Here is a 24,767-nt window from a genome sequence, read left to right on the forward strand (position 1 = left end):
GAAATTTTATTTTTCCCTCCAGGCACAGAAGAGGGTAAAATAATAACCTGTTGTGCTGATGGACGGAGGCTGCATTTGAGTATCGGTTGCATGTATTTTCAGTTTTCCCCTCAGACGGACCGATTCACACAGCTCTTCTTAGTGTATGCAATATTCATCCATGCAAGCTATTTTAACATTTGGCATGCTGGATACCTATTTGAATGTACATTAGAAATCCACTGTGAGCAGTGCAACACATTCAAATAGCATCTGTTTCAGGCACCTCAGTCTATTCTGTGAGCAGCTGAATTATCCAAACTAGGAAGGAAGGTTCCAGTCCCTGATCTTAATGTACTGATCCCGGCCCAGGTAACAGATGTAGCCCCAGTGTTCTGGATGGTAAAACTGTCCCAGCATTTCTGCCTGCAGTTGCGTTCCAGTAATCCCTACTGGAAATGTTTAAGGACCGAATTAGGCTTGCTTGTGACGTTCCCGAGATGAATAGCCTGCCGGTCACTATCAAGTCTAATGTTTGAACGATGCCCACTCTGGCAAGGTATCAATGTGTGACTGGTGCCAATGGAACCAAAGGCAAGCAAAGAATCAATGCCTGTAGGAAAAGAGAGCAAAAATAAGGGGGAAAAGAACAAGTAGCATTTGCTCCCAAAGAAACACGAGAAACCTTGAAAGTCACAAATGAGGGTAAATGATGCATGGTGTGACCCTATTAGTTTCTATGGAAACTGCATCATATAGCTGACATTAATTGGCTCCCATTTACTCTGAAAGAATTTGAACAGGTGAAATGTTGCTTTGTGCACCCATGTGGTGAACTATTTAGAAACTGGATTGTTCCAGCTGTTGGTGGGGAGAGTACGTAGCATCACCATTAATTCACACGTTACTTAACCTGAGGCATTGCCAAGTGTGAAGACCATTTATTTTGTCTTCATTGTCCTCATCTGTTTTGTACTACAGTATGTTTAAAAAAACTCGAAGATAAATGACTCATTTCATTCCAGCGCAAAACAAATCAATAATCAATGTAAAATTAAAACACCTCAGAAAGGACTCATTTATAATTTTCAGTCAAGCAGCAAATGCACGGTTCACGTGTTTAAAATTCACACTGAGCAAACCCTGCAGACAGTGCTTGCAGTAACAGTACGAAAGAAAGAACTTGAATTATATCGTGCATTTTATATCCACAAGATATTCCAAAGCATTTTACAGCCAATCAATTACTTTTGAATTGTAGTCATTGTTATTTTCTTAGCAAATTGCGCACAGCAAGGTCCCACTAGCAGCAGTCAAATAACTAAGAAGATAAGAAATAGGAGCAGGAGTAGGCCATTTGGCCCCTCAAGCCAATAAGATCATGGCTAATCTGATCTTGGCCTCAACTCCACTACCCTGCCCACTCCCCATAACCCTTGACTCCCTTATTGTTCAGAAATCTGTCTATGTCCACCTTAAATATATTCAAGATCCAGCCTCCACAGCCCTCTGGGGCAGAGAATTCCACAGATTCACGACCCTCAGAGAAAAGAAATTCCTCCTCATCTCCATTTTAAATGGGCGATTCCTTATTCTGAAACTATGGCCCCTAGTTCTAGATTGCCCCACGAGGGGAAACATCCTCTCTGCATCTACCCTATCAAGCCCCCTCATAATCCTATACGTTTCAATAAGATCACCTCTCATTTAATAAGATCAACTCTCATGCTGAACTCTCCTGCTCTTCACATTTTACATTTGTCTGAGGAGGCCGATAGGACATCATCCAAAATACAACTCCTCCGACAGTGTAGCACTCTCTCAGTACTGCACAGAAGTGTGTCAGCCTAGATTATGTGGGACATGAACCCATTAACTCCTGGCTCAAAGCTATGATTTCTACCACTAAGCTAAGCTACCAACATACTTAACTGGCAGCCAATGTTACCTCTAAATTTTTTTTGTGCACGGTACCTTTAAATTTGTTGCATAGTCACAATCGTGCATGCGCAGTAATTTGGAAAGAAGAACACCTTGTGCGCTGCCTGTGCGGCATGTTCCGATTGACGCGCGGCCACCCACGCAGCTTAGAGGGAACATTGTTGGCAGCTAATGACAAATACATAATACTAACAACCTATGGTATTCTTGACATAGCACAGCATTGAATTATTTCAGCTGAGCTCTTTAGCAACCTTACATATTTCAAATTAAAGAGGCTTAGGTGGCATTACTGCAGAAATAGTAGTGTATACGCCAGTGTTATTTCAAGATAAGTTTATGTATAACAGTGAGATCAACCAGGTCAGTCACTTGTCTATGAGCTAGCTGTTCATGTTATCCAGTACAAAAGCAAAATACTGCGGATGCTGGAATATGAAATAAAAAGAGAAAATGCTGGAAATCTCAGTGGGTCAGACAACATCTGTGGGGAGAAACAGAGTTAACGTTTCAGGTTGATGATCCTTCGTCAGAACTGGCGAATGTTTGAAATGAACAAATTCTTAAGGAGCACTGAAAGGGGAGGAGAGGAATGAACTAAAGGGAAGGTCTGTGATAGGGTGGAAGACAGGAGAGATTTGAGAGACAAAAGGGATGATGGGCCAACTTGAGATGGTAATAGCAGAAGGTAGAAAAATATTAGTTTAGAAAGGGTGTGAATTGCAGGATGATTACCGGCTGCCATCGGAAATAAAGAGAGAGAAAAAATATATCAAAGCAAAATATGGGCAGAGGTTAAGGTGTGAAATTGTTGAACCCAATGTTGAGTCCAGAAGACTGTAAAGTGCCTAAATGAAAGATGAGCTGCTGTTCCTCGAGCTTGCATTGATCTTCCTTGGAACAGTGCAGGAATCCGAGGATGGAGATATCAGAGTGGGAGTGGACTGGAAAATTAAAGTGACAGGCGACCATAAGCTCAGGGTCACACTTACAGACTGAATGGAGGTGTTCCGCAAAGCGGTCACCCAATCTGTGTTTGGTTTCCCCAATGTATCTAGTTGTTTGGTCAAAATGAGGTGTACGGCTGTGATATGAGATAGCATTTTCTCTGACTGCTAGGCATCCAGGCGTCCTGGTTATCTGCTCTCTTCCCCCACCCCCATCTCCCTCCCATCACAACTACACATAGAATGCTCCACATTAATTATAAACTTGGACCTTGCTGTTTCTTTGAATTATCTTGGTATCACTTGGCAATGAACTCCAGAATTTTTGGAAGCTTTGTTTCACACATGTTAACTTTATAATGAATTTGGGTGACACATCACAAAATCATGAGCTATATATTTTTGTTGTGATGTACTACACAGTGCTTCACATCAGAATGACAAGAGATTGGGAAGTATGCTTCTCATCTGAGAACCAAAATAAAAAATCCGACACACATGAAGTAGCTAAACTGGATTCAACCATTGACAGGACTCAAAGTCAGGGTCTCACTCAGTGCTTTCCCCAATATCAGGATGGTCCACACTGTCTAAAAGTGGAAGCAGGATTGTCAATATGTAAGAGAACCCTGAGCCCTCAACTTGCCCACGGCCAGAAAAAAGCTAGCCAATGTTGTTAATGACAATGATTCACTTTTGCAGCTGGGAGCAGGGCTGCCCGCAGAGCTCTGGAAAACCAGGTGTTGTGGCAGTACTGTTTCTTTAATGGGCGCACTTCAGCCTCATAAATGTCTTTACATTACGTCATTGCAGCTGAAGTGAAAGCTGTTGTTGGCAACAGGACAGTCGTGTAAAGGCTGCATTAGGTCACATCAGAACTTTTCCCGTTCACACAATCACTGGCCGTTTTTGATGATGTTACCTGTGGATTACTATAACTTTGCGTGGCAAGGCTGTTGGCTGGACAACAAACAGCATCATGCCAAATAATAATATTACTCACTACCTGTATCGCCTTGGGAGCAGCAGACATTTGTGTAAAAACAGCTCAAGACACATATAGGGAAAAGTAGCATAGTTACCAGACTAGTAATCCAGAGGCCGGGACAAATGATATGGAGAAATAAGTTCAAATCCCACCACGGCAGCTGGGGAATTTAAACTCAGTTAATTAAATAAATCTGGAATGAAAAGCTAGTATCAGTAATGGTGACCATGAAACTTTCAAATTGTCGTAAAAACCTGGTTCACTAATGTCCTTTAGGGAAGGAAATCTGCTGTCCTAACCCGGTTTGGCTAATATGTAACTCCAGACCTACAGCAATGTGATTGACTCATAATTTCCCTCTGAAATGGCCTACCAAACCACTCGGTTATCTTACCACCACCTTCTCGAGGGCAATTAGGGATGGGCAATAAATGCTGGCCTTGCCAGCGATCCCCACATCCCATGAACTAATTTTTTTTAAAAGTAGTGCAAGGAACATACCCTGAGGAGAGTTTAACTCAGATTTCTCACCAATTTATTGAGGAAATTATGAAAGGTGAGGGTTTTGAGATATAATGAGCAATATCTTGCAACAGATTGAACAACACTTACATGGCCAATATACATTACAGCAACAATTTAACTCTGGCGTGGAATCCATCTTGGATTTATTCTGAATAAGAAATGCAGACTGGGTAATACACATTGAAAAATGTTACATGGGGTAAGATACTAAAGCAAAGACTGTAGCACTCAAGATATTTAGCAAAGCAAATCAATGGTCATTTACATCACTTGTCACTTCACCAGTGGCAGCCATTCTGCTCTGTAATTCCATCAGGATCAATCACATTAAATAGAACAAACAATTTTAAGGATGTATTAATACTCCACATAGACTGACCTTAAATCTGAACAGAACTCAATAGCACTTAACAATGTAAAAACATCAATTGGAATTTAATCACTGCTAATTAGCATCTTACTCCTTGTAGTGTTGAAAGTGTGTAAAACTATATTGAGTAAAGCCATTCTGACATCATGGTATTTAATGAGTCCCTAGAAAATCATGATAGCTCTTGCAAAGTCCTACCCATTTAATGAAACCTTGTTAGCCTGGGATCGCAGGGATGTGTGCATCACCCGTGGCATGACAGGAGCTGATGACAGCTGGACGGATCAACGCCTAATCCGATCCATCATCGACATCAACATAGCCCCAAAGCGGAGGGAGCAGCAGAAGCAGTGCCGCAAAAAAGTCAATGCCGGAGCACTTAAAGACCTACCTAAGAGAGCCCTACACAGCCAGCGCCTCACAGTTAACCTGATGTGCCTTGATGACCCCGAGACGCAGAATGCCCACAGCGCTTGGTCTGCCCTCCAGGCCACCACAACCAGTGCCTGCAAAGAGTCATTCGGTTACTCAACCAGGAAACACCAGGACTGGTTTGATAAGAATGATCAGGAGATCCAAGAGCGAATAGACCACAAGTGCAGGGCATTTCTGAGCCTTAAACAATAACCCAACGCGGGAGCAGCAAAGCAACATTACAGACGGCTCAAGGCTGAGGTCCAACTAAAAACCCGGGACCTAAAGAACAACTGGTGGATGGAGAAAGCACAGGAGATACAGCAGCTGGTCGACAAACATGATGTGCGAGGATTCTTCATCGCAGTCAAGGCCACCTACAGGCCAAACACCCAAGGCTCCACCCCACTGCTGGCCAAAAACAGGCAAACACTCAGCAAGGACACCGAGGCAGTCAGGGCCTGCTGAAAGGAGCACTTCGAAGATCTCCTCAATTGAGACTCTGCCTTTGACTCCAGTTTTCTCAACTCCATCCCGCAGCATGCTACTCGCCACCACCTCAGTAAGACTCCAACACTGCACGAGGTAAAAAAAACCATAAGACAGCTTAAAAATAACAAGGCTATGGGTGCGGACAGGATCCCTGCTGAGGCATTGAAGTATGGCGGAGAGGTACTGCTAGCGCGAATACACGAGGGAGGAGAGCATGCTGGGGGATCTCAGAGATGCAATAATCGTGACCATCTTTAAAAAAGGGGACAAGTCCGACTGCGGCAACTACAGAGGAATCTCCCTGCTATCAGCCACTGGAAAAGTCGTCACTAGAGTCCTCCCTAACAGTCTTCTTCCCGTGGCCGAGGAGCTCCTCCCAGAGTCACAGTGCGGATTTCGTCCACTAAGGGGCAGAACGACGTGATTTTTGCAGCGTGACAGCGACAGGAAAAATGCAGGAAACAGCGCCAGCCCTTATACGTGGCCGACTTCGACCTTGCAAAGGCCTTTGACACTGTCAACCGCAAGAGTCTGTGGACCGTCGTCCTCCGTTTCGGATGCTCACAAGAATTCGTCACCATCCTCCGCCTGCTCCATGATGACATGCAGGCCGTGATCCTTACCAACGGATCCATCACAGACCCAATCCACGTCCGGACCGGAGTCAAACAGGGCTGCGTCATCGTCTCAACTCTCTTCTCAATCTTTCTCGCTGCCATGCTCCACCTCACAGTCAACAAGCTCCCCGCCGAAGTATAACTAATCTACAGAACCAGTGGGAATCTGTTCAACCTGCACTGTCTCCAGGCCAGGTCCAAGACCACCCCAACCTCTGTCGTCGAGCTACAGTACGTGGACGACGCCTGCGTCTGCGCACATACAGAGGCTGAACTCCAGGACATAGTCGATGTATTTACTGAGGCGTACGAAAGCATAGGCCTTACACTAAACATCCGTAAGACAATGGTCCTCCACCAGCACTGCCTCCCAGTCATCAAGATCCATGGCGTGGTCCTGGACACCGTGGACCACTTTCCATATCTCGGGAGCCTCTTATCAACAAGAGCAGGCATCGACCACGAGATCCAACAGCGCCTCAAGTGCCGCCTGAGGAAAAGTGTTTGAAGAACAGGCCCGCAAAACTGCCACCAAGCTCATGGTCTACAGGGTTGTAGTAATACCTGCCCTCCTGTATGGCTCAGAGACATGGGCCATGTATGGCAGACACTTCAAGTTGCTGGAGAAATATCATCAACGATGTCTCCGCAAGATCCTACAAATCTCCTGGGAGGACAGGCACACCAACATCCCCAGCATTGAAGCACTGACCACACTCTATCAGCTCCGCTGGGCAGGCTACATAGTTCGCATGCCAGACACAAGACTCCCAAAGCTCTACTCAGAGCTCCTTCATGGCAAACGAGCCAAAGGTGGGCAGCGGAAACACTACAAGGACACCCTCAAAGCCTCCCTGATATAGTGCGACATCCCCACTGACACCTGGGAGTTCCTGGCCCAAGACCGCCCTAAGTGGAGGAAGTGCATCTGAGAGGGCGCTGAGCGTCTTGAGTCTCAACGCCGAGAGCATGCAGAAGTCAAGCGCAGGCAGCGGAAGGAGCGTGCGGCAAACCAGTCCCACCCACCCCTTCCCTCAACGACTATCTGTCCCACCTGTGACAGAGTCTGTGGCTCTCGTATTGGACTGTTTAGCCACCAAAGAACTCACTTCAGGTGTGGAAGCAATTCTTCCTCGATTCATAAGAACATAAGAACATAAGAATCAGGAACAGGAGTAGGCCATCTAGCCCCTCGAGCCTGCTCCGCCATTCAATAAGATGATGGCTGATCTGGCCGTGGACTCAGCTCCACTTACCCGCCCGCTCCCCATAACCCTTCATTCCCTTATTGGTTAAAAATCTATCTATCTGTGATTTGAATACATTCAATGAGCTAGCCTCAACTGCTTCCTTGGGCAGAGAATTCCACAGGTTCACAATCCTCTGGGAGAAGAAATTCTTTCTCAACTCGGTTTTAAATTGGCTCCCCCGTATTTTGAGGCTGTGGCCCCTAGTTCTAGTTTCCCCGACCAGTGGAAACAACCTCTCTGCCTTTATCTTGTCTGTCCCTTTCATTATTTTAAATGTTTCTATTAGATCACCCCTCATCCTTCTGAACTCCAACGAGTAAAGACACAGTCTACTCAAACTATCATCATAAGGTAACCCCCTCATCTCCGGAATCAACCGAGTGAATCGTCTCTGTACCCCCTCCAAGGCTAGTATATCCTTCCTTAAGTAAGGTGACCAAAACTGCACGCAGTACTCCAGGTGCGGCCTCACCAATACCCTGTACAGTTGCAGCAGGACCTCCCTGCTTTTGTACTCCATCCCTCTCGCAATGAAGGCCAACATTCCATTCGCCTTCCTGATTACCTGCTGCACCTGCAAACTAACTTCTTGGGATTCATGCACAAGGACCCCCAGGTCCCTCTGCACCGCAGCATGTTGTAATTTCTCCCCATTCAAATAATATTCCCTTTTACTGTTTTTTTTTTCCAAGGTGGATGACCTCACATTTTCCGACATTGTATTCCATCTGCCAAACCTTAGCCCATTCGCTTAACCTATCTAAATCTCTTTGCAGCCTCTCTGTGTCCTCTACACAACCCGCTTCCCCACTAATCTTTGTGTCATCTTCAAATTTTGTTACACTACACTCTGTCCCCTCTTCCAGGTCATCTATGTATATTGTAAACAGTTGTGGTCCCAGCACCGATCCCTGTGGCACACCACTAACCACCGATTTCCAACCTAAAAAGGACCCATTTATCCCGACTCTCTGCTTTCTGTTAGTTAGCCAATTCTCTATCCATGCTAATACATTTCCTCTGACTCCGCGTACCTTTATCTTCTGCAGTAACCTTTTGTGTGGCACCTTATCGAATGCCTTTTGGAAATCTAAATACACCACATCCATCAGTACACCTCTATCCACCATGCTCATTATATCCTCAAAGAATTCCAGTAAATTAGTTAAACATGATTTCCCCTTCATGAATCCATGTTGCGTCTGCTTGATTGCACTATTCCTATCTTGATGTCCCGCTATTTCTTCCTTAATGATAGCTTGAAGCATTTTCCCCACTAGGTTAAACTAACCGGTCTATAGTTACCTGCTTTTTGTCTGCCCCCTTTTTTAAACAGAGGCGTTACATTAGCTGCTTTCCAATCCGCTGGTACCTCCCCAGAGTCCAGAGAATTTTGGTAGATTATAACGAATGCATCTGCTATAACTTCCACCATCTCTTTTAATACTCTGGGATGCATTTCATCAGGACCAGGGGACTTGTCTACCTTGAGTCCCATTAGCCTGTCCAGCACTACCTCCCTAGTGATAGTGATTGTCTCAAGGTCCTCCCTTCTCACATTCCTGTGACCAGCAATTTTTGGCATGGTTTTTGTGTCTTCCACTGTGAAGACCGAAGCAAAATAATTGTTTAAGGTCTCAGCCATTTCCACATTTCCCATTATTATATCCCCTTTCTCATCTTCGAAAGGACCAACATTTACTTTAGTCACTCTTTTCCATTTTATATATTGGTAAAAGCTTTTACTTTCTGTTTTTATGTTTTGCGCAAGTTCACTTTCGTAATCTATCTTTCCTTTCTTTATTGCTTTCTTAATCATTCTTTGCTGTCGTTTAAAATTTTCTCAATCTTCTAGTTTCCCACTAACCTTGGCCACCTTATACGCATTGGTTTTTAATTTGATACTCTCCTTTATTTCCTTGGTTATCCACGGCTGGTTATCCCTTCTCTTACCGCCCTTCTTTTTCACTGGAATATATTTTTGTTGAACACTATGAAAGAGCTCCTTAAAAGTCCTCCACTGTTCCTCAATTGTGCCACCATTTAATCTGTGTTCCCATTCTACTTTAGCCAACTCTGCCCTCATCCCACTGTAGTCCCCTTTTGTTTAAGCATAGTACGCTCGTTTGAGACACTACTTCCTCACCCTCAATCTGTATTACAAATTCAACCATACTGTGATCACTCATTCCGAGAGGATCTTTTACTCGGAGATCATTTATTATTCCTGTCTCGTTACACAGGACCAGATCTAAGATAGCTTGCTCCCTTGTAGGTTCTGTAACATACTGTTCTAAGAAACAATCCCGTATGCATTCTATGAATTCCTCCACAAGGCTACCCCGTGCGATTTGATTCGACCAATCGATATGTAGATTAAAATTACCCATGATTACTGCCGTTCCTTTTTCACATGCCTCCATTATTCCCTTGATTATTGCCCACCTCACCGTGAAGTTATTATTTGGGGGCCTATAAACTTCGCCCACCAGTGACTTTTTCCCCTTACTATCTCTAATCTCCACCCACAATGATTCAACATTTTGTTCATTAGAGCCAATATCGTCTCTCACAACTGCCCTGATATTATCCTTAATTAACAGAGCTACCCCACCTCCTTTCTCTTCTTGTCTATCTTTCCGAATTGTCAGATACCCCTGTATGTTTAATTCCCAGTCTTGGCCACCCTGCAACCACGTTTCTGTAATGGCCACCAAATCATACACATTTGTAATGATTTGTGCCGTCAACTCATTTACTTTGTTTTGAATGCTGCGTGCATTTAGGTAAAGTGTTTTAATACTAGTTTTTAACCATGATTTTTAGTTTTGACCCCTCCTGCATCCCCTTTATATTCATATATATTGTTCCTTCCTATCACCTTGTGGTTTACGCTTACCCCAGTGCTACTCTGCTCTGTTGCCTCCTGCCTTTTGCATTCTTTCTTGGGCTTCTGTTCATCTGAGCTCTCACCCCTCTAACTAGCTCAGAGCCCTCTCCTGGGTTCCCACTCCCTGCCAAGCTAGTTTAAAGCCCTCCCAACCGCACTATCAAAACCACCCGCGAGATCATTGGTCCCGTCTCTGTTGAGGTATAACCTGTCCGACTTATACAGGTCCCACCTACCCCAGAAGCGGTCCCAATCATTCAGGAAACTAAAGCCCTCCCTCCTACACCAATGCCCCAGCCACATATTTTTCTCTCTCGCCTTTCTATTTCTACCCTCACTAGTACGTGGCACTGGCAGTAATCCTGAGATTACCATTTTTGAGGTCCTGGCTTTCAATCTTACTCCTAGCTCCCTAAACTCAGCTTTCAGGACCTCACCCCTCTTTCTACCTATGTCATTGGTACCAATGTGGACCACAACCACTGGCTGTTCCCCTTCCCTCCCCAGAATGCCCTGCAGTCGCTCAGTGACATCATTGACCCTTGTACCAGGGAGGCAACACACAATCCTGATGTCACTTTTGCTGCCGCAGAAGCGCCTATCTGCTCCCCTAACTATTGAATCTCCTATCACTATAGCCCTTCCCGTCTTCTTCTTCCCCCCCCCCCCCCCCCAGTGCAGCTGAGCCACCCACGGTGCTGTGGACTTGGCCCTGGCTGCACTCCCCAGAGGCATCACCGCCCTCGCCAGTAGTCAGAATAGAGTACCGGTTGGAGAGTGGGATAACCTCAGGGGACTCCTGCACTACCTGCCTCGCCATACTCTTGTGTGCGACAGTCACCCATTCCCTATCCTCCTGTACCCTTTTAATCTGTGGAGTGACCAACACCTGAAATGAGCTATCCACGTACCTCTCATTCTCTTGGATGCTCCTCAGTGCCTCCAGTCCTCGCTCAATCTCCGAGACACGGCATCGAGTTGGAGGAGCCGGAGCCACTTCCTGCACATGTGGTCATCCCCATTGCGGGAAGCATCCAGGAATTCCCACATGACACAGGTATTGCATTCCGTTTGAACGAGCTACCCTGCCATCCCACTAGTTACCCTTAAATTACCCAGCAAAAACACTGACTCCCACTACACACACTAAACAGCTATTTAGTGATTTATCCTCTTATCTATTAGAACACAAAATCAAAGAGAAAAACTCACCAGCCGATCAGCCAACCACTTACCAGCTTGGCTGAGACGTCACTTTTTGATTTCTTGTCCCTCCTCCCTGCACTGCTCACTCACCGACTGCCGCTGGGCCTTTGTAGGCCGCTGACCCCGGACTGCCGCTGCCGCTGCTCCTCCCTGCACTCCGAGGAACTGATGATGATGATGATTGATAAAATAAAACCTTTCCCACCCTCCTTTTGTCATGTAACAACTGAAAGGAAACAGGAAATCTGCTCACCTGAAATAATATGGACAAATCCAGCTTTTGCCTCTATTTTTCATACATGTGAATCACTATCTACTTGACTTGCATTCACTTCTGTCCTCACTTCTGCCCTCATTTCCTTCTCAAATGTTCTCCTTTCTTCTCCTGAGGTGCTGTCATGTGCACGGGTATGGTTTCAGGTGTTTTGGCTGGTATCTGTCAAGTTGCTGTTTTGCATGCATCAACTTTGACAGTGAGTGCCTATTTTACCATGGTAAGCATCACAGCTGAGTCTAATCCTACCTTCACCTGAAATCCATACCCACACATATACACACATTCCCACCGAGGTCTGACGAGGGATGAGCAGGAACGCCCAGTTGAGATGTCCCCTTTTAAACTGAGGACACCGAGTCCAATGACAACTCTTCTAAATTATAACTTCGAGCCAAATGTCCTCTTTTTGGTAAAGGGGCGCAACGACTAGAACCCACAAATGAACAAATAAACGTTAAAGGGATCCTTAACAAATCAAATTAAAATTATTTTCCCTGTTGTAATGATGCACTCCAGTATCTCTGGTGCCCACCTGTCATGGAAGGCCTTGTGCGCACTGGTAGACACCGCATGCTCCATCTCCAGAGACACTCGAGAATAAACGTAGCCATGGAAGAGAGCCAGTCAGTCGGGCTGATCGACCCACTCGACTGCCCGCTGCCTGGACCTGTTAATGGCCACTTTGGCCAGGCCCAGGAGCAGTCCCACAAGGAGACCCTCCGACCTGCCCGCTCCTCTCTGCCCCGGGTGCCCAAAAACCAGGAGCGTGAGACTGAAGCGCAGCCAGAAATCGAGGAGCAGCCCCTGCAAATAATGGAAGTGGGGCTGCAACATCACGCACTGTATAAAAACATGGAACACGGACTCCCGAGTCCAATGACAACCCCAGCTGAGATCAACTAATAGCATTGACTGAGAATCAGAGCTGGGAATCCCCTTCTAATAATGGATTAATATTCAAATTTGCAAAATACAGAAAAATAAAGTCAGTAATTCTTCCATCGTACCTGCAGCATGAATTTAATCCCCTGTGGCTGCATTGGATAATACAGAGGTCTAATGACAATCTCAAGGCTCTCACTTCATTCTGTGCGTGTTATGAAATCCTAAAGATGAATGTTGTGTTTTTCAGGCTGTATGCAGTAGGTGGGCGAGATGGCAGCTCTTGCCTACGATCAATAGAGTGCTTTGATCCTCACACCAATAAATGGAGCATGTGTGCACCTATGTCCAAGAGAAGAGGAGGAGTGGGAGTAGCCACGTGCAATGGCTTTCTTTATGCGGTGGGAGGACATGACGCCCCTGCATCTAACCACTGCTCTAGGCTGTCAGATTGTGTGGAACGGTAAGAATGACCAAGTGTGTTTTCTTTGTCCCTCCAGTTTACTCCATTCCTTTCCTGAAGGCAGAGTTCAGCTGGGGGAATGGTCCCAATGCCAATGGCCAACCTCAGGAATTGAAAAGTCAAATGGCTTATGATCATGGCAATATACCTACTGGTACAATGTTAAAAAGAAATGTAACCAGCATTGTTTGATAGGTTGGTGTGTCTTCTTAGAACAATACCCTGACATTTCATAGAACCTCTAGAATTTTAGCACAGGAGGCAGGATGGCCAGCCAGCTCATTGTGTCTATACCTGTGTTAGCTCCACCTCCCAGCTATTTACTCAAAGCAAATTGTTCTTGTTTAAATGTTTATCGAATTTGAGCTTAAATGTTGAGATTGAAATGGTTTCAACATATGCCATATTCAAATAGACCTTTGTGCGAAAACATTCTTTCAACTTCCCTTTTAAAGCATCTGGTACTAATCCAAATCTATGTTCCCTTGTTCCTGAATCACCAGCCTATGTGTACCTTCTGAAAAATCTTTCATGTTTTTGAACACTAACCAGTGAACAGACCCTGTGTTTTTCCACTTCTCTCATTGTTCTTATATATGTGGACTTGTATTTACTCCGGGCTCATCCCCCGGAGTCCCAAGCGATCCCATAATCCCTTGGGAGCACAGGTATTTAAGAAGGCTTCACAGGTTGGAGAGGCTCTCTGGAGACCTGCACTAAAAGACTACGGTCAAACTTTATTTTGAACTCAGTGTTCAATCTGAATCTTTCTCCATACACAACAACTGGCGATGTGATACAGATAGCAAACCCAAAGATGCAGAGAACAGTGGGCATCCTGGAGAAATTTTCAGAGGGAGATGATTAGGAAATTTTTGTGGAGTGACTCGACCAATACTTCGTGGCCAATGAGCTAGATGGGGAAGAGAGCGCTGCCAAACGTAGAGTGCAACGTAGATACTTGAGACCACATTACTCACTGGGATTCCACCTGCTGAACTGCTCATGAAAAGAGCACTTAAGACAAGGCTCTCGTTAGTTCACCCTGGTCTACATGAACAGGTAGAGAGCAGGCGGCTTCTACAAAGTGCATACCATGATAGCGCAAATGTGTCATGCGAGATTGAAGTCAATGATCCTGTATTTGTATTACATTATGGACAAGGTTCCAAATGACTTCCCGGCACTGTCGTGGCCAAAGAAGGAAGCAAGGTATTTCGGGTCAAACTTTCAAATGGACTCATTCACTGGGAACACTTGGATCAAATCAAACTCAGATTCACAGACTACCCTGAGCAACCCACCTTGACCCCTACCTTTTTGATCCCCCGACACACACACTAGTGGCAACCAACACCACCGTTGATCACTAAGCAGAACCCATCATCCACTGCAGCCCTGCAGGGCCCAACACACCAGGCAGCCCAGCAAAGCCACCTGCACAGCAGCCCAGCGAGTGCCCAACAAATGATTTAACAACACCAGCAATCACACTGAGACGATCAACCAGGGCAAGAAGGGCCCCAGATCGACTCACATTGTAAATAGTTACACTATTGACTTTGAGGGGGAATGTTGTTATATATGTGGACTTGTACTTACTCTGTACAGCCACCAGAGGGCTCATACCCCGGAGTCCCAAGGGATCCCATAATCCCTTGGGAGCATAGGTATTTAAGAAGGCTTCACAGGTTGGCGAGGCACTCTGGGGACCAGCAATAAAAGACTAAGATCACACTTTACTTTGAGCTCATAGTGTTCAATCTGACTCTTTCTCCATACACTACATTTATAACTGCATCCTCTTGTTCCTGGTAAATTTATGTTGCCGCTTATCCTTGGCTCCAATATCCTTTCTGTAATGGGGCAACCAAAACTACATATCATAGGGCAAGTTTTGCAACATTCTGTTCCGAGTGCAGTACCTTGCTTGATGGGAGTACAGGTCGGAGAATCGAGCACGTTGGGTCAGCATATATAATTCATCCCACTCCCAATTTTATGGTGTTGGAGGCCTCACTCTGGAAAAATTTACTCAAGTATTCCAATGTGGCCTAATTAGTACCTTCATCACCACCTTGCTTTTGTATTCAAGGCAAAATCCGGAATCCTATTTGCCTTTTCATGGCATTTCTCCAGTCTCCATTTAATTAACTGGAAGTAGAAATTAGTTTTTCTTATAAACGTGATCAGATTATTTTCACAGTTTAATCTTCTTGCAACAATGCAAATATATCCTATTGTATATCCTATTGTATATCAAACCTGAACAATAATGAACGAACTTTCAAAGGTTTCTAAATCAGAAGACTTCAAGCAAAATTGCCTAATTCATAAGCCAATCTTAGAATTGGAAACTTGTACAATTTGTTTTGAAACTACCATATTGAAACATCTTTCATATTTATATTGGCCAGTTTTACAAAGTTAACTTATTTTTAAATTTGTAGGTACGATCCCAAAACAGACACCTGGACAACCGTGGCACCTTTGAGTGTTCCAAGAGATGCTGTTGGAGTGTGCCTCCTTGGGGACAAGCTGTATGCTGTGGGAGGATATGATGGACAGCATTACCTAAACACTGTTGAATCTTACGATGCTCAAAATAATGAATGGACAGAGGTAATAGATCATCGGGAACAAAATAAAATGTAAAATAGAGTTGCAGCTACATTAAACTTTGAAGGATTTATCTAGAGATTTTTAATAAAAAGGTAAATCAAAAAAGGTCATATTGTACCATGATAAGATGTCAGTGATATAATAACGTTTTTCAAGGACACTTTGATTACATCAATTGTACAGGATAGACTGCACTGTGGGACTGCCCAGCCCTTGCTCTGCATTTATGGACATGATTGCCCACAGTCAAGTACAAAATGTGGAAACTTTCTAAAGGTCATAATTGCAATGAAAGGCATACGCCCTTTCATGGTCTAGCTATATTGCCTATTAGATATAGGATATCCCTCCCTGTCTGTGAAAGCAAGTAACTATAAGAACATAAGAATTGAGAGCAGGAGTAGGCCATACGACTCCTCGAGCCTGCTCTGCTAAAGGTTATATTTGAAAGAAACAAAGGGGTTAAAAAAATGTTCAAATTTGATGAAAATGCTAATATTCAGACCTGTGGGTACAATCTCAGTACTCAATTCCCCCCCGGCCCTTGCTAAAGGTTATAATAATCAATTCATAAAAACAGCAGCCACATTATGGAAACAATTCCGTATTCATGATCGTGCTAATCTGTGTATGCAACAAGTAATCTGAGGCAAAAGATTTTCAGTGCAAGACATTGGGGTTCTGACAATTCTTTAGTGTTCCTGTGTATCTCCTACTCTCTCAGTCGCATCTAGTAGGAAATCTCCGTTCAATTTATTTTCCTTCCCTATTTGTGGAAAGTACACCTCGAGTGAAATTCCTCCCAGCAATAATTTTAGTGTAAATGTCAGTGTGAATACAGAGTGACAGGGTGTGAGGGTGGCAGAATGTGAGTATGAGTATGATATATTTCCAAGTCATGAGGGGGTGTAACTTGGAGGGTAATTTGCAGGTGGTGGTGTTCCCATGCGCCTGCTGCCCTTGCCCTTCTAGGTGGTAGAGGTTGTGGGTTTGGGAGGTGCTGCTGAAGAGGCCTTGGCAAGTTGCTGCAGTGCATCTTATAGGTGGTAATCACTACAGCCACGGTGCGCGGTAGTGAAAGGAGTGAATGTTTAAGGTGGTGGATGGGTTGCCAATCAAATGGGCTGCTTTGCCCTGGATGGTGTTGACCACCTTGAGTGTTGTTGGAGCTGCACTCATCCAGGCAAGTGTGAAGTATTCCTTCACACTCGTGACTTGTGCCTTCATATGGTGGAAAGGCTTTGGGGAGTCAGGAGGTGAGACACTTGCCACAGGATATCCAGCCTCTGACCTGCTGTTGTTTCCATTATATTTATGTGGCTGGTCCAGTTATGTTTCTGGTCAATGGTGACCCCAGGATGTTGATCGTGGGGGATTTGGCGGGATTGGGTGTGAGAGTGCGTGAGAGTGACAAGGTTTGAGAGTGACTGCAGAGTGACAGTGTGAGTGTAAATGAGTAAGAGAGAGTGGCAGGGTGTTAGTGAGTACAGAGTGACGGGGTATGAGTACAGAGTGACAGGTTGAGAGTGACAGGTTGAGAGTGACAGGTTGAGAGTGACAGGTTGAGAGTGACAGGGTGAGAGTGACAGGGTGAGAGTGACAGGGTGAGAGTGACAGGGTGAGAGTGACAGGGTGAGAGTGACAGGGTGAGAGTGACGTGGTGTGATTGTGAGTGTGAGTGAGAGGGTGTGAGTGTGAGTGAGAGGGTGAGGGTGTGAGTGTGTGTGAAAGTAATGGGGTGTGATTGTGAGTGAGAGTGACCTAGTGTGAGCATGACAGGGTGTGAAAGTGAGTGAATGAGAATGACAGGTTGTGAAAAGTTACCTCAATAGTCACTCTCCCACATCCAATCCCTTGCCACAGTTCACACAGACATTATCATATCCAACTGCCCAGTTTCCTCCTCTAACCCTCCTAGTTAATACTAGCAATCTTCTCAATTCTCCAATCTGGCATTTCCATTTAAGTCTCCACTCTTCTCCCCTTCCAATCCAATTCAAACGGCTACTTTCCTTCCACTCCAACACCCGCCTCCCCACCCCCCCACCCCCCTATTCACACCCCTTCAAACTGGCACTCTTCTTCACCATTTTCAGTTCAAGCTGTTACTCTTTTCCAATTCCCTCAGTTCACCTTGGCACTATTTCCTTTCCTCCATTCAATCTTGCCCTTTCCCTTCTCACCCCTTCTCAGTTAATGAAAGCACACACCTTTGTCCCCATCCAAAAATAGTGTTTCCAACTTCTCCCTTCTTCCCCTTAAAGTGTCACTGTCGGCTTTTGCCACATTTCATTTCCTGTTCATGTTCATGGAATCATAGAATGATACAGCGTAGAAAAAGACCATTTGGCCCATCGTGCCTTTGCCGACTGTTTGGTAGACCGATCCAATTATCCCACTCGCCTGCTCTTTCCCCATAGCCTTGTAATTTACTCCCCTTCAAGGATTTATCCACTTCTGCACTCCTCTCACGTTCTACCCTCCGTAAACTTGAGGTCATTCAAAATTCTGCTGTCCATGCCCTAACTCGCAACTCCCGCTCACCCACCTACCTGACCTACATTGGCTTCCGGTTAAGCAAAGCCTCGATTTTATAATTCTCATCATCGTTTTCAAATCACTTCATGCTCTCGCCCCTCCCTATCTCTTTGATCTCCTCCAGCCTTACAGCCCTCGAGATCTCTCTGCGTCTCTTGAGCATCCCCGATTTTAATCACTCTATCATTGATGGCCATGCCTTTAGCTGCCAAGGCCCTAAACTTGGGAATTCCCTCCCTAAACATTTGTGCCTCTCTACCTTTCTTTCCTTCTTTAAGACGCTCCTTAAAACCTACCTTATGTGGCTCGGTGCCACATTTTATTTGATAATACTCCTGTGAAGTTTGCCTCCACCGCCCCTTCAGGCAGTGCAATCCAGATCATAACTCAAAAAGCATGTTTCTTCATGTTGTCTCTGGTTCTTTTGCCAGTCACCTTAACTCTGGTTATTGACCCTTCTGCCGCTGGAAGCAGTTTCTCCTTATTTATTCTATCAAAACCCTTCATGATTTTGAACACCTCTATCCAATATCCTCTTCCCTACTCTAAGGAGAACAACTCTAGATTTTATAGTCTCTCTACTTAACTGAACCCCCTCATCCCTGGTGCCATTCTGCACCCTCTCTAAGACCTTGACATCCTTCCTAAACTGTAGTACCAGTAGGTTTGGACACACTACTCCAGCTGAGGTCTAACCTTTAAGACAAAGGTTTAGCATAACTTCCTTGCTTTTGTATTCTATTCCTCTATTAATAAAGCCAATGATCCCATTTGCTTTTTTAACAGCCTTCTCAGCTTGTCCTGCCACATGTGTATTTCTACCCTCAGGTCTCTGTTTCTGCAGCCCCTTTAAAACTGTACCATTTAGTTCATATCGCCACTCCTACCAAAATGTATCACTGCATTAAATTTTATCTGTGCTGTGTTTGCTCATTTTACCAGATTGTCTCTGCCCTTCTGAAGTCTGTTACTATCCTCCTCATTGTTTACTACATTTCTGAGTTTCGTATCATCTGCAAACTATGAAATAATGCTCTGTACACCCAAGTCCAGGTCATTAATATATATCAAAATGTTCAGTGGTCCTAATACCGACCCCTGGGAAACACCACTATATACTTCACTCCAGTCTGAAAAACAACTGTTCACCACTACACTGCTTTCTGTCCCTTAGCCAATTTTGTATTCACACTGCCACTGTCTCTTTAATCCCATGGGCTTTAATGTTGCTAACAAGTCTATTATGTGCTACTTTGTCAAACACTTTTTGAAAGTCCATATACACATCAATCGCACTACCCTCATCAACCCTCTCTGTTACTTCAAAGAACTCAATGAAGTTAGTCAAACACAATGTGCTGTTAAAAAATCCATGCTGACTTTCATTTATTAGCCCATACTTTTCCAAATTCTGATTAATTAATTTAGTCCCGGATTATTGTCTCTAAATATTTCCCCACCACCAACATTAGGCTGACTCTCTTATAGTTGCCAGGTTTATCCCTCTCCCCTTTTTAAAACAGGGGTTTAACTTTTGCAATTCCCCAGTCCTCTGTCACCACCCCCATATCCAAAGTGGATTGGAAGATTGTGGCCAGATCCTCTGCTATTTCCACCCTTACTTCTCTCAGTAACCTAGGATGTATCCCATCCAGACCAGTTGACTTATCTACTTTGAGGACTGCCAACCTTTTAATTGTATCCTCTATATATCTATTTTTATCCTATTTAATATCAATAGTGTTTCCTCCTTTAATGCTATATTGACAGCATTCTCTTCTCTAGCAAAGTATCTATTTATACCTCAGTCATGCCCTCTACCTCCACAAAAACTATTCCTTTTTGGTCCCTAATCTGTCCCACCCTTCCTTTGACTACCCTTTTTATTATTTATATGTTTATAAAAGATCTTTGGGGTTCCCTTTTATGTTATCTACCAACCTATTCTCATATTCTCTCTTTGCTCCTCTTATTCCCTTTTTTTAGATCTCCTCTGTACTTTCTATATTCAGTTAAGTTTTCCACTATATTCTGAGCCTTAGATTTGTCATAAGCCGCCTTTTTCTATTTCATTTTAACCTCTATATCTTTAGTCATATAGGGAGCTTTGATTGCCCTTCCTTTACCCCTCATGGGAATGTATCTACTCTCTACCCAAATCATCTCCCCTTTGAAGGCCTCCCATTGTTGAATAACTGCTTTGCTGACCAATTTTTGATTCCAGTCCACCTGGGCCAGATCCCTTTTCAACTCGCTGAAGCTAACCCTACTCCAGTTAAATATTTTTACACTTGATTGTACCTTGTCCTTTTTCATAACTATTCTAAATCTGATGATAGTATGATCACTGTTCCACAAGTGCTCTCCCACTGAAACATGCTCCACTTGCCCCACTTCATTTGCCAGAACTAGGTCCAGCACTGCTTCCTTCTTCATTGGCCTGGAAAAATGCTGAACGTTCTCAATTTCCCTTCATTTTCCCTGTCCTAACCCCTTCATATTTCCTATTATTTTCATTTTCCCTTTTCCTGTACCCCTATTTCCATCTGTTTACCCCTTCTTTCTTCCTTCATTGCCATCCATGCTTTGCTTCCTTTCTCCTTCATTGTCATCCATTCCTCCCTCCATTACTCTTTCATTACCATCCATTTCCCTCTCCCCTTCATTGCCATCAATTTTCTTCTTTCCTTTTCCCATTGATTGCCATCTATTTCCCGCCACCCCCCTGCCCCCACCAACCCAAGCACTACTCCTACCTGAGTCCTGCCACTAGTGGAAGTGATTTTGGCCACTGCATACAATAAGCAGGAACTCTCCTTTCATGAGAATTCCCATCTACAGTGTGCTGCAGCCAGAATCCATTGCATTAGTGACTGGATTCAAAGAGAGGAACTGAGAATTTCTGAGAGCCTCTTGGTTCACACTAATTTTTATCATTAAACGCTTGACAGCCTGACTGGAACCCAAGAAGAAGGGGTGAAAATTGGCAAAAATGGGGGGAAATAAGAATAACCTACTCAACAATCATGAAGTATGATATGAGTTTTAGCTCTGGTAATAATTACAGGAAGGGAGGCTTACAGAACAACAATGACAAGCTCCTTAGGGAACGTTAATAAAACTTAACAAAGCCTGCAATACTCAAATCTTGTTTGTAAAGAACAACAGGAACTCCCTTTCACCAGTGAAATAGTCTGTTAATTCAAGGTTTGGATTGCTATGGAGGAGCAAAGAAACTCAACATGGCTTACATTAATTCTAGGACACTGCTTGTGCAACGTGCATTTCTTTAGTACAATTCAATTGAGTGGATTAGTGCTTTTATTTTTAATTGAACAGATCAACACTTTCTAGCCAGGCAACGGAAATTCTATTCAATTAACCAGAGAAAATGAGCAGTTGTGACTTCCAAAATGGGAGGATATGGGCAACATAGTTCAAACGTTCCATTAGCTACTTTCATGGGACCTGTTCTTTCTGACCTTTATCTCTAGGTATATTTGCAGAAATGTACTTTAGAAAGACTATCAAATCATAAAATAACCACCACATACTCCAATAACTGTTCCTGGTAACTTCTCATTTGAATGTAAAATTCTGCAGAACTAGTCCTTCTTGCTTGTGGCAAAAATTATCAAATGCTGTAAAATAATTGTTGGGGTGAAAGGAAGACTTCTCTCCCTCGGGGCGGACTACCTGATCTAGGTAATCGACACCTTGCCCGTCGCCCTCTGTATAAGCACGGAATTAAACAAACAAAGCCTTCAGTTTAACCAGCTTTATTTCAAGCAAATGCAAGGGAGGGTTCAATTGTTGAACTTTCAAAATACAAGCGATGTCAAGTATAACTTATACAGGTTTTGGAGAGGAGCTACCCTCCTACAAAATCATCGATAGGTCTATTGCTATCAGCGGAGCTACATTGAGTTGTTGACTCTTATCAGACTGGCTCTGAGTGGTACATGCAATTGTCCATCTCCCATCATATGTTAATTGTGCTTGTTCCGTGATTTTCACTTTGCCATAGTCTACATGACGCCTGAAGTATCTGTTCCCAAAGTACTGGCTTTCCTCAAAGACTTCTAATCAAAATTTTAACTGCTGACTTCTGCTGTTTTGTTAAATGTTACTAAGATTAACATAGTTTTAATGTGTTATAAGTGTACTATACTTACATAAGCTAGTGTTACATACAATAGGCAATTATTGCTCAGACCCTCCTAATACTGATCAGTTCACTACCTTCAGCATTGTGTTGTGACCACCTATCTGTCTGCTCTTTGCCTGCTACAATTCTATATCCTTTACATGATGGTACACTGATCTCTCATACAATGTAATAAAACCCATGTGAAGATATGACTTACACACTGGGGTTTAAAGTACTAAAAATATAAATAAAATTATAACATGAAAATTCAAATCTGCACAATGTGATTCATGAACAAGTAAACATTTTTTTATCTTCATTCATGGGATGTGGGCACTGCTGGCAAGGCCAGCATTTATTGCCCATCCCTAATTGCCCTTGAGAAGGTGGTGGTGAGCCGCCTTCTTTAACTGTTGCAGTCTGTGTGGTGAAGGTACTCCCATAGTGCTGTTAAGGAGGGAGTTCCAGGATTTTGACCCAGCAACGATGAAGGAACGGCAATATATTTGCAAGTCAGTATGGTGTGTAACTTGGAGGTGATGATGTTCCCATGTGCCTGCTGCCCTTGTCCTTCTAGGTGATAGAGGACACGGGTTTGGGAGGTGCTGCTGAAGAAGCCATAGTGAGTTGCTGCAGTGCATCTTGTAGATGGTGCACACTGCAGCCACAATGCACCAGTGGTGGAGGGAGTGAATGTTTAAGGTAGTGGATGGAGTGCCAATGAAGCGGGCTGCTTTGTCCTGCATGGTGTCAAACTGGTTGCTTGTTTTACAGAGAAATACCCACCGCTTATCATTTTAAAAAAAGGTTTAATAATATTTTCTAATATTGGTGGCTCAATTTAATTAGATTTTATCACATCTATTACAACGTTCTATTTTTAACAGACATATGTATTGGCTTGGCTCAGTTGGTAGCACACTGTCCTTTTGGGTAAGGAAATAGAACTCAATCCCAGGGGTTTGAACTTATAGTCTTGGTAGTATTTAGGGACAGCCCTATTGCATTGTCAGAGATGCATTCTTTGGAGTTAAATACCTCATACCACTAATCTTAAATTTTCCTAGAAGGCTCTAAAATTGTGTTGATTTTATAGACTCACTCACTGGCATATTTCTCATCAACAGGAGGTGCCGCTGAAGATTGGAAGAGCCGGTGCTTGTGTTGTTGTGGTCAAACTGCCATGAAAAGCTGAAAAGAATGTCTAATTTTCTACTTAAGACTGCAAAGAGTCAAAAAAATTGCGCTGTATATACAAGAACAAACATTCCAAAAACTGCAGCAGACTCATCACAGATTGAGGAGTACATCACAAGAGCCTCAGCACAGGCTGAGCTGTGCTTTGATGGAGCTTCTCCACGGAATATATATTTATGGGCTTACTGCAGAGTTAACTGAACATTGTCACAGCCTCTTCACAGAATGCGCTGTATATTGATGGAGTCTCATCTCATAATTAAGTGGATCTTACCAGAGCCTCACCACAGAATGAGATGGAATTCACTTGAGCCTCATCACAGAATGAGATGAATACTATAGTAGAAACCCAGCCTCTTGGAAAACCTTATTAGTGAAGCTCTTGTCTATGACTGATTCTACTGAAGCTGGTTTACTAGTATTGTACTTAATGTAGGAGATAATTTGAAAGATATGTCAATCTTATTGTATAAAACATAGTTTATTACAGTGAAACATGGTTTCATCAATATCTTTTTAAAAATAAAATGTAAACAATCAAAATTAAGTTACACACTGGGATAATACTGTTATTTTTAAACATAATTTCCAAGCTAGTCAAGAAATAGAGAAAATCTAAAATCAATCCATGCAGCTAGTTTCTTATACTCAACAATTCAATGACCAGGTCACAAAATCCCTTCCCCTGAGAGCCAAAAAATATGTTTCAAACCAATAATAGAAAATTATATTATAAATAATCAAAACAGGGCTTTATAACCATCATTCCATGAAGACATTATAGCCAGCCTTCCACAGGCCCAAGTCTTGGTCATAAGAAAGGTACTAGTAAATAATCTAGAATATTGTGAAAAGAAATACGTCTGGGCACTTTTCCTCAACTAGTTTGTTGTCCTTATTTTACCTGAGCCATTTCAATACACTGATTATCAGTAATATCACAATATAAGAGTGAGCAGGAGACTCACAGGGATCCTTCACAACTAAGCATTATGGTACATAAATTCAGTGCCATACAC

The 24,767-nt window shown here is 43.6% G+C and overlaps 1 protein-coding gene across 4 annotated transcripts in view; it reads left to right on the forward strand.

The window, feature by feature from the left end:
• LOC139265182 (kelch-like protein 4) overlaps positions 1-24,160 on the forward strand; it is a 224,549-nt gene extending 200,389 nt beyond the window's left edge. For all 4 annotated transcript variants that reach the window (XM_070882110.1, XM_070882111.1, XM_070882113.1 and 1 more), the window contains 3 exons: positions 13,029-13,241; positions 15,692-15,863; positions 23,679-24,160. In XM_070882110.1, the coding sequence (XP_070738211.1) occupies positions 13,029-13,241; positions 15,692-15,863; positions 23,679-23,738 (445 nt within the window). In that variant the 3' untranslated portion in view covers positions 23,739-24,160. The remainder of the gene's footprint in view (positions 1-13,028; positions 13,242-15,691; positions 15,864-23,678) is intronic.
• Positions 24,161-24,767: the final 607 nt, after the last annotated feature.

Source organism: Pristiophorus japonicus, chromosome 6, assembly GCF_044704955.1.
Source record: "Pristiophorus japonicus isolate sPriJap1 chromosome 6, sPriJap1.hap1, whole genome shotgun sequence".
Taxonomy (NCBI): domain Eukaryota; kingdom Metazoa; phylum Chordata; class Chondrichthyes; family Pristiophoridae; genus Pristiophorus; species Pristiophorus japonicus.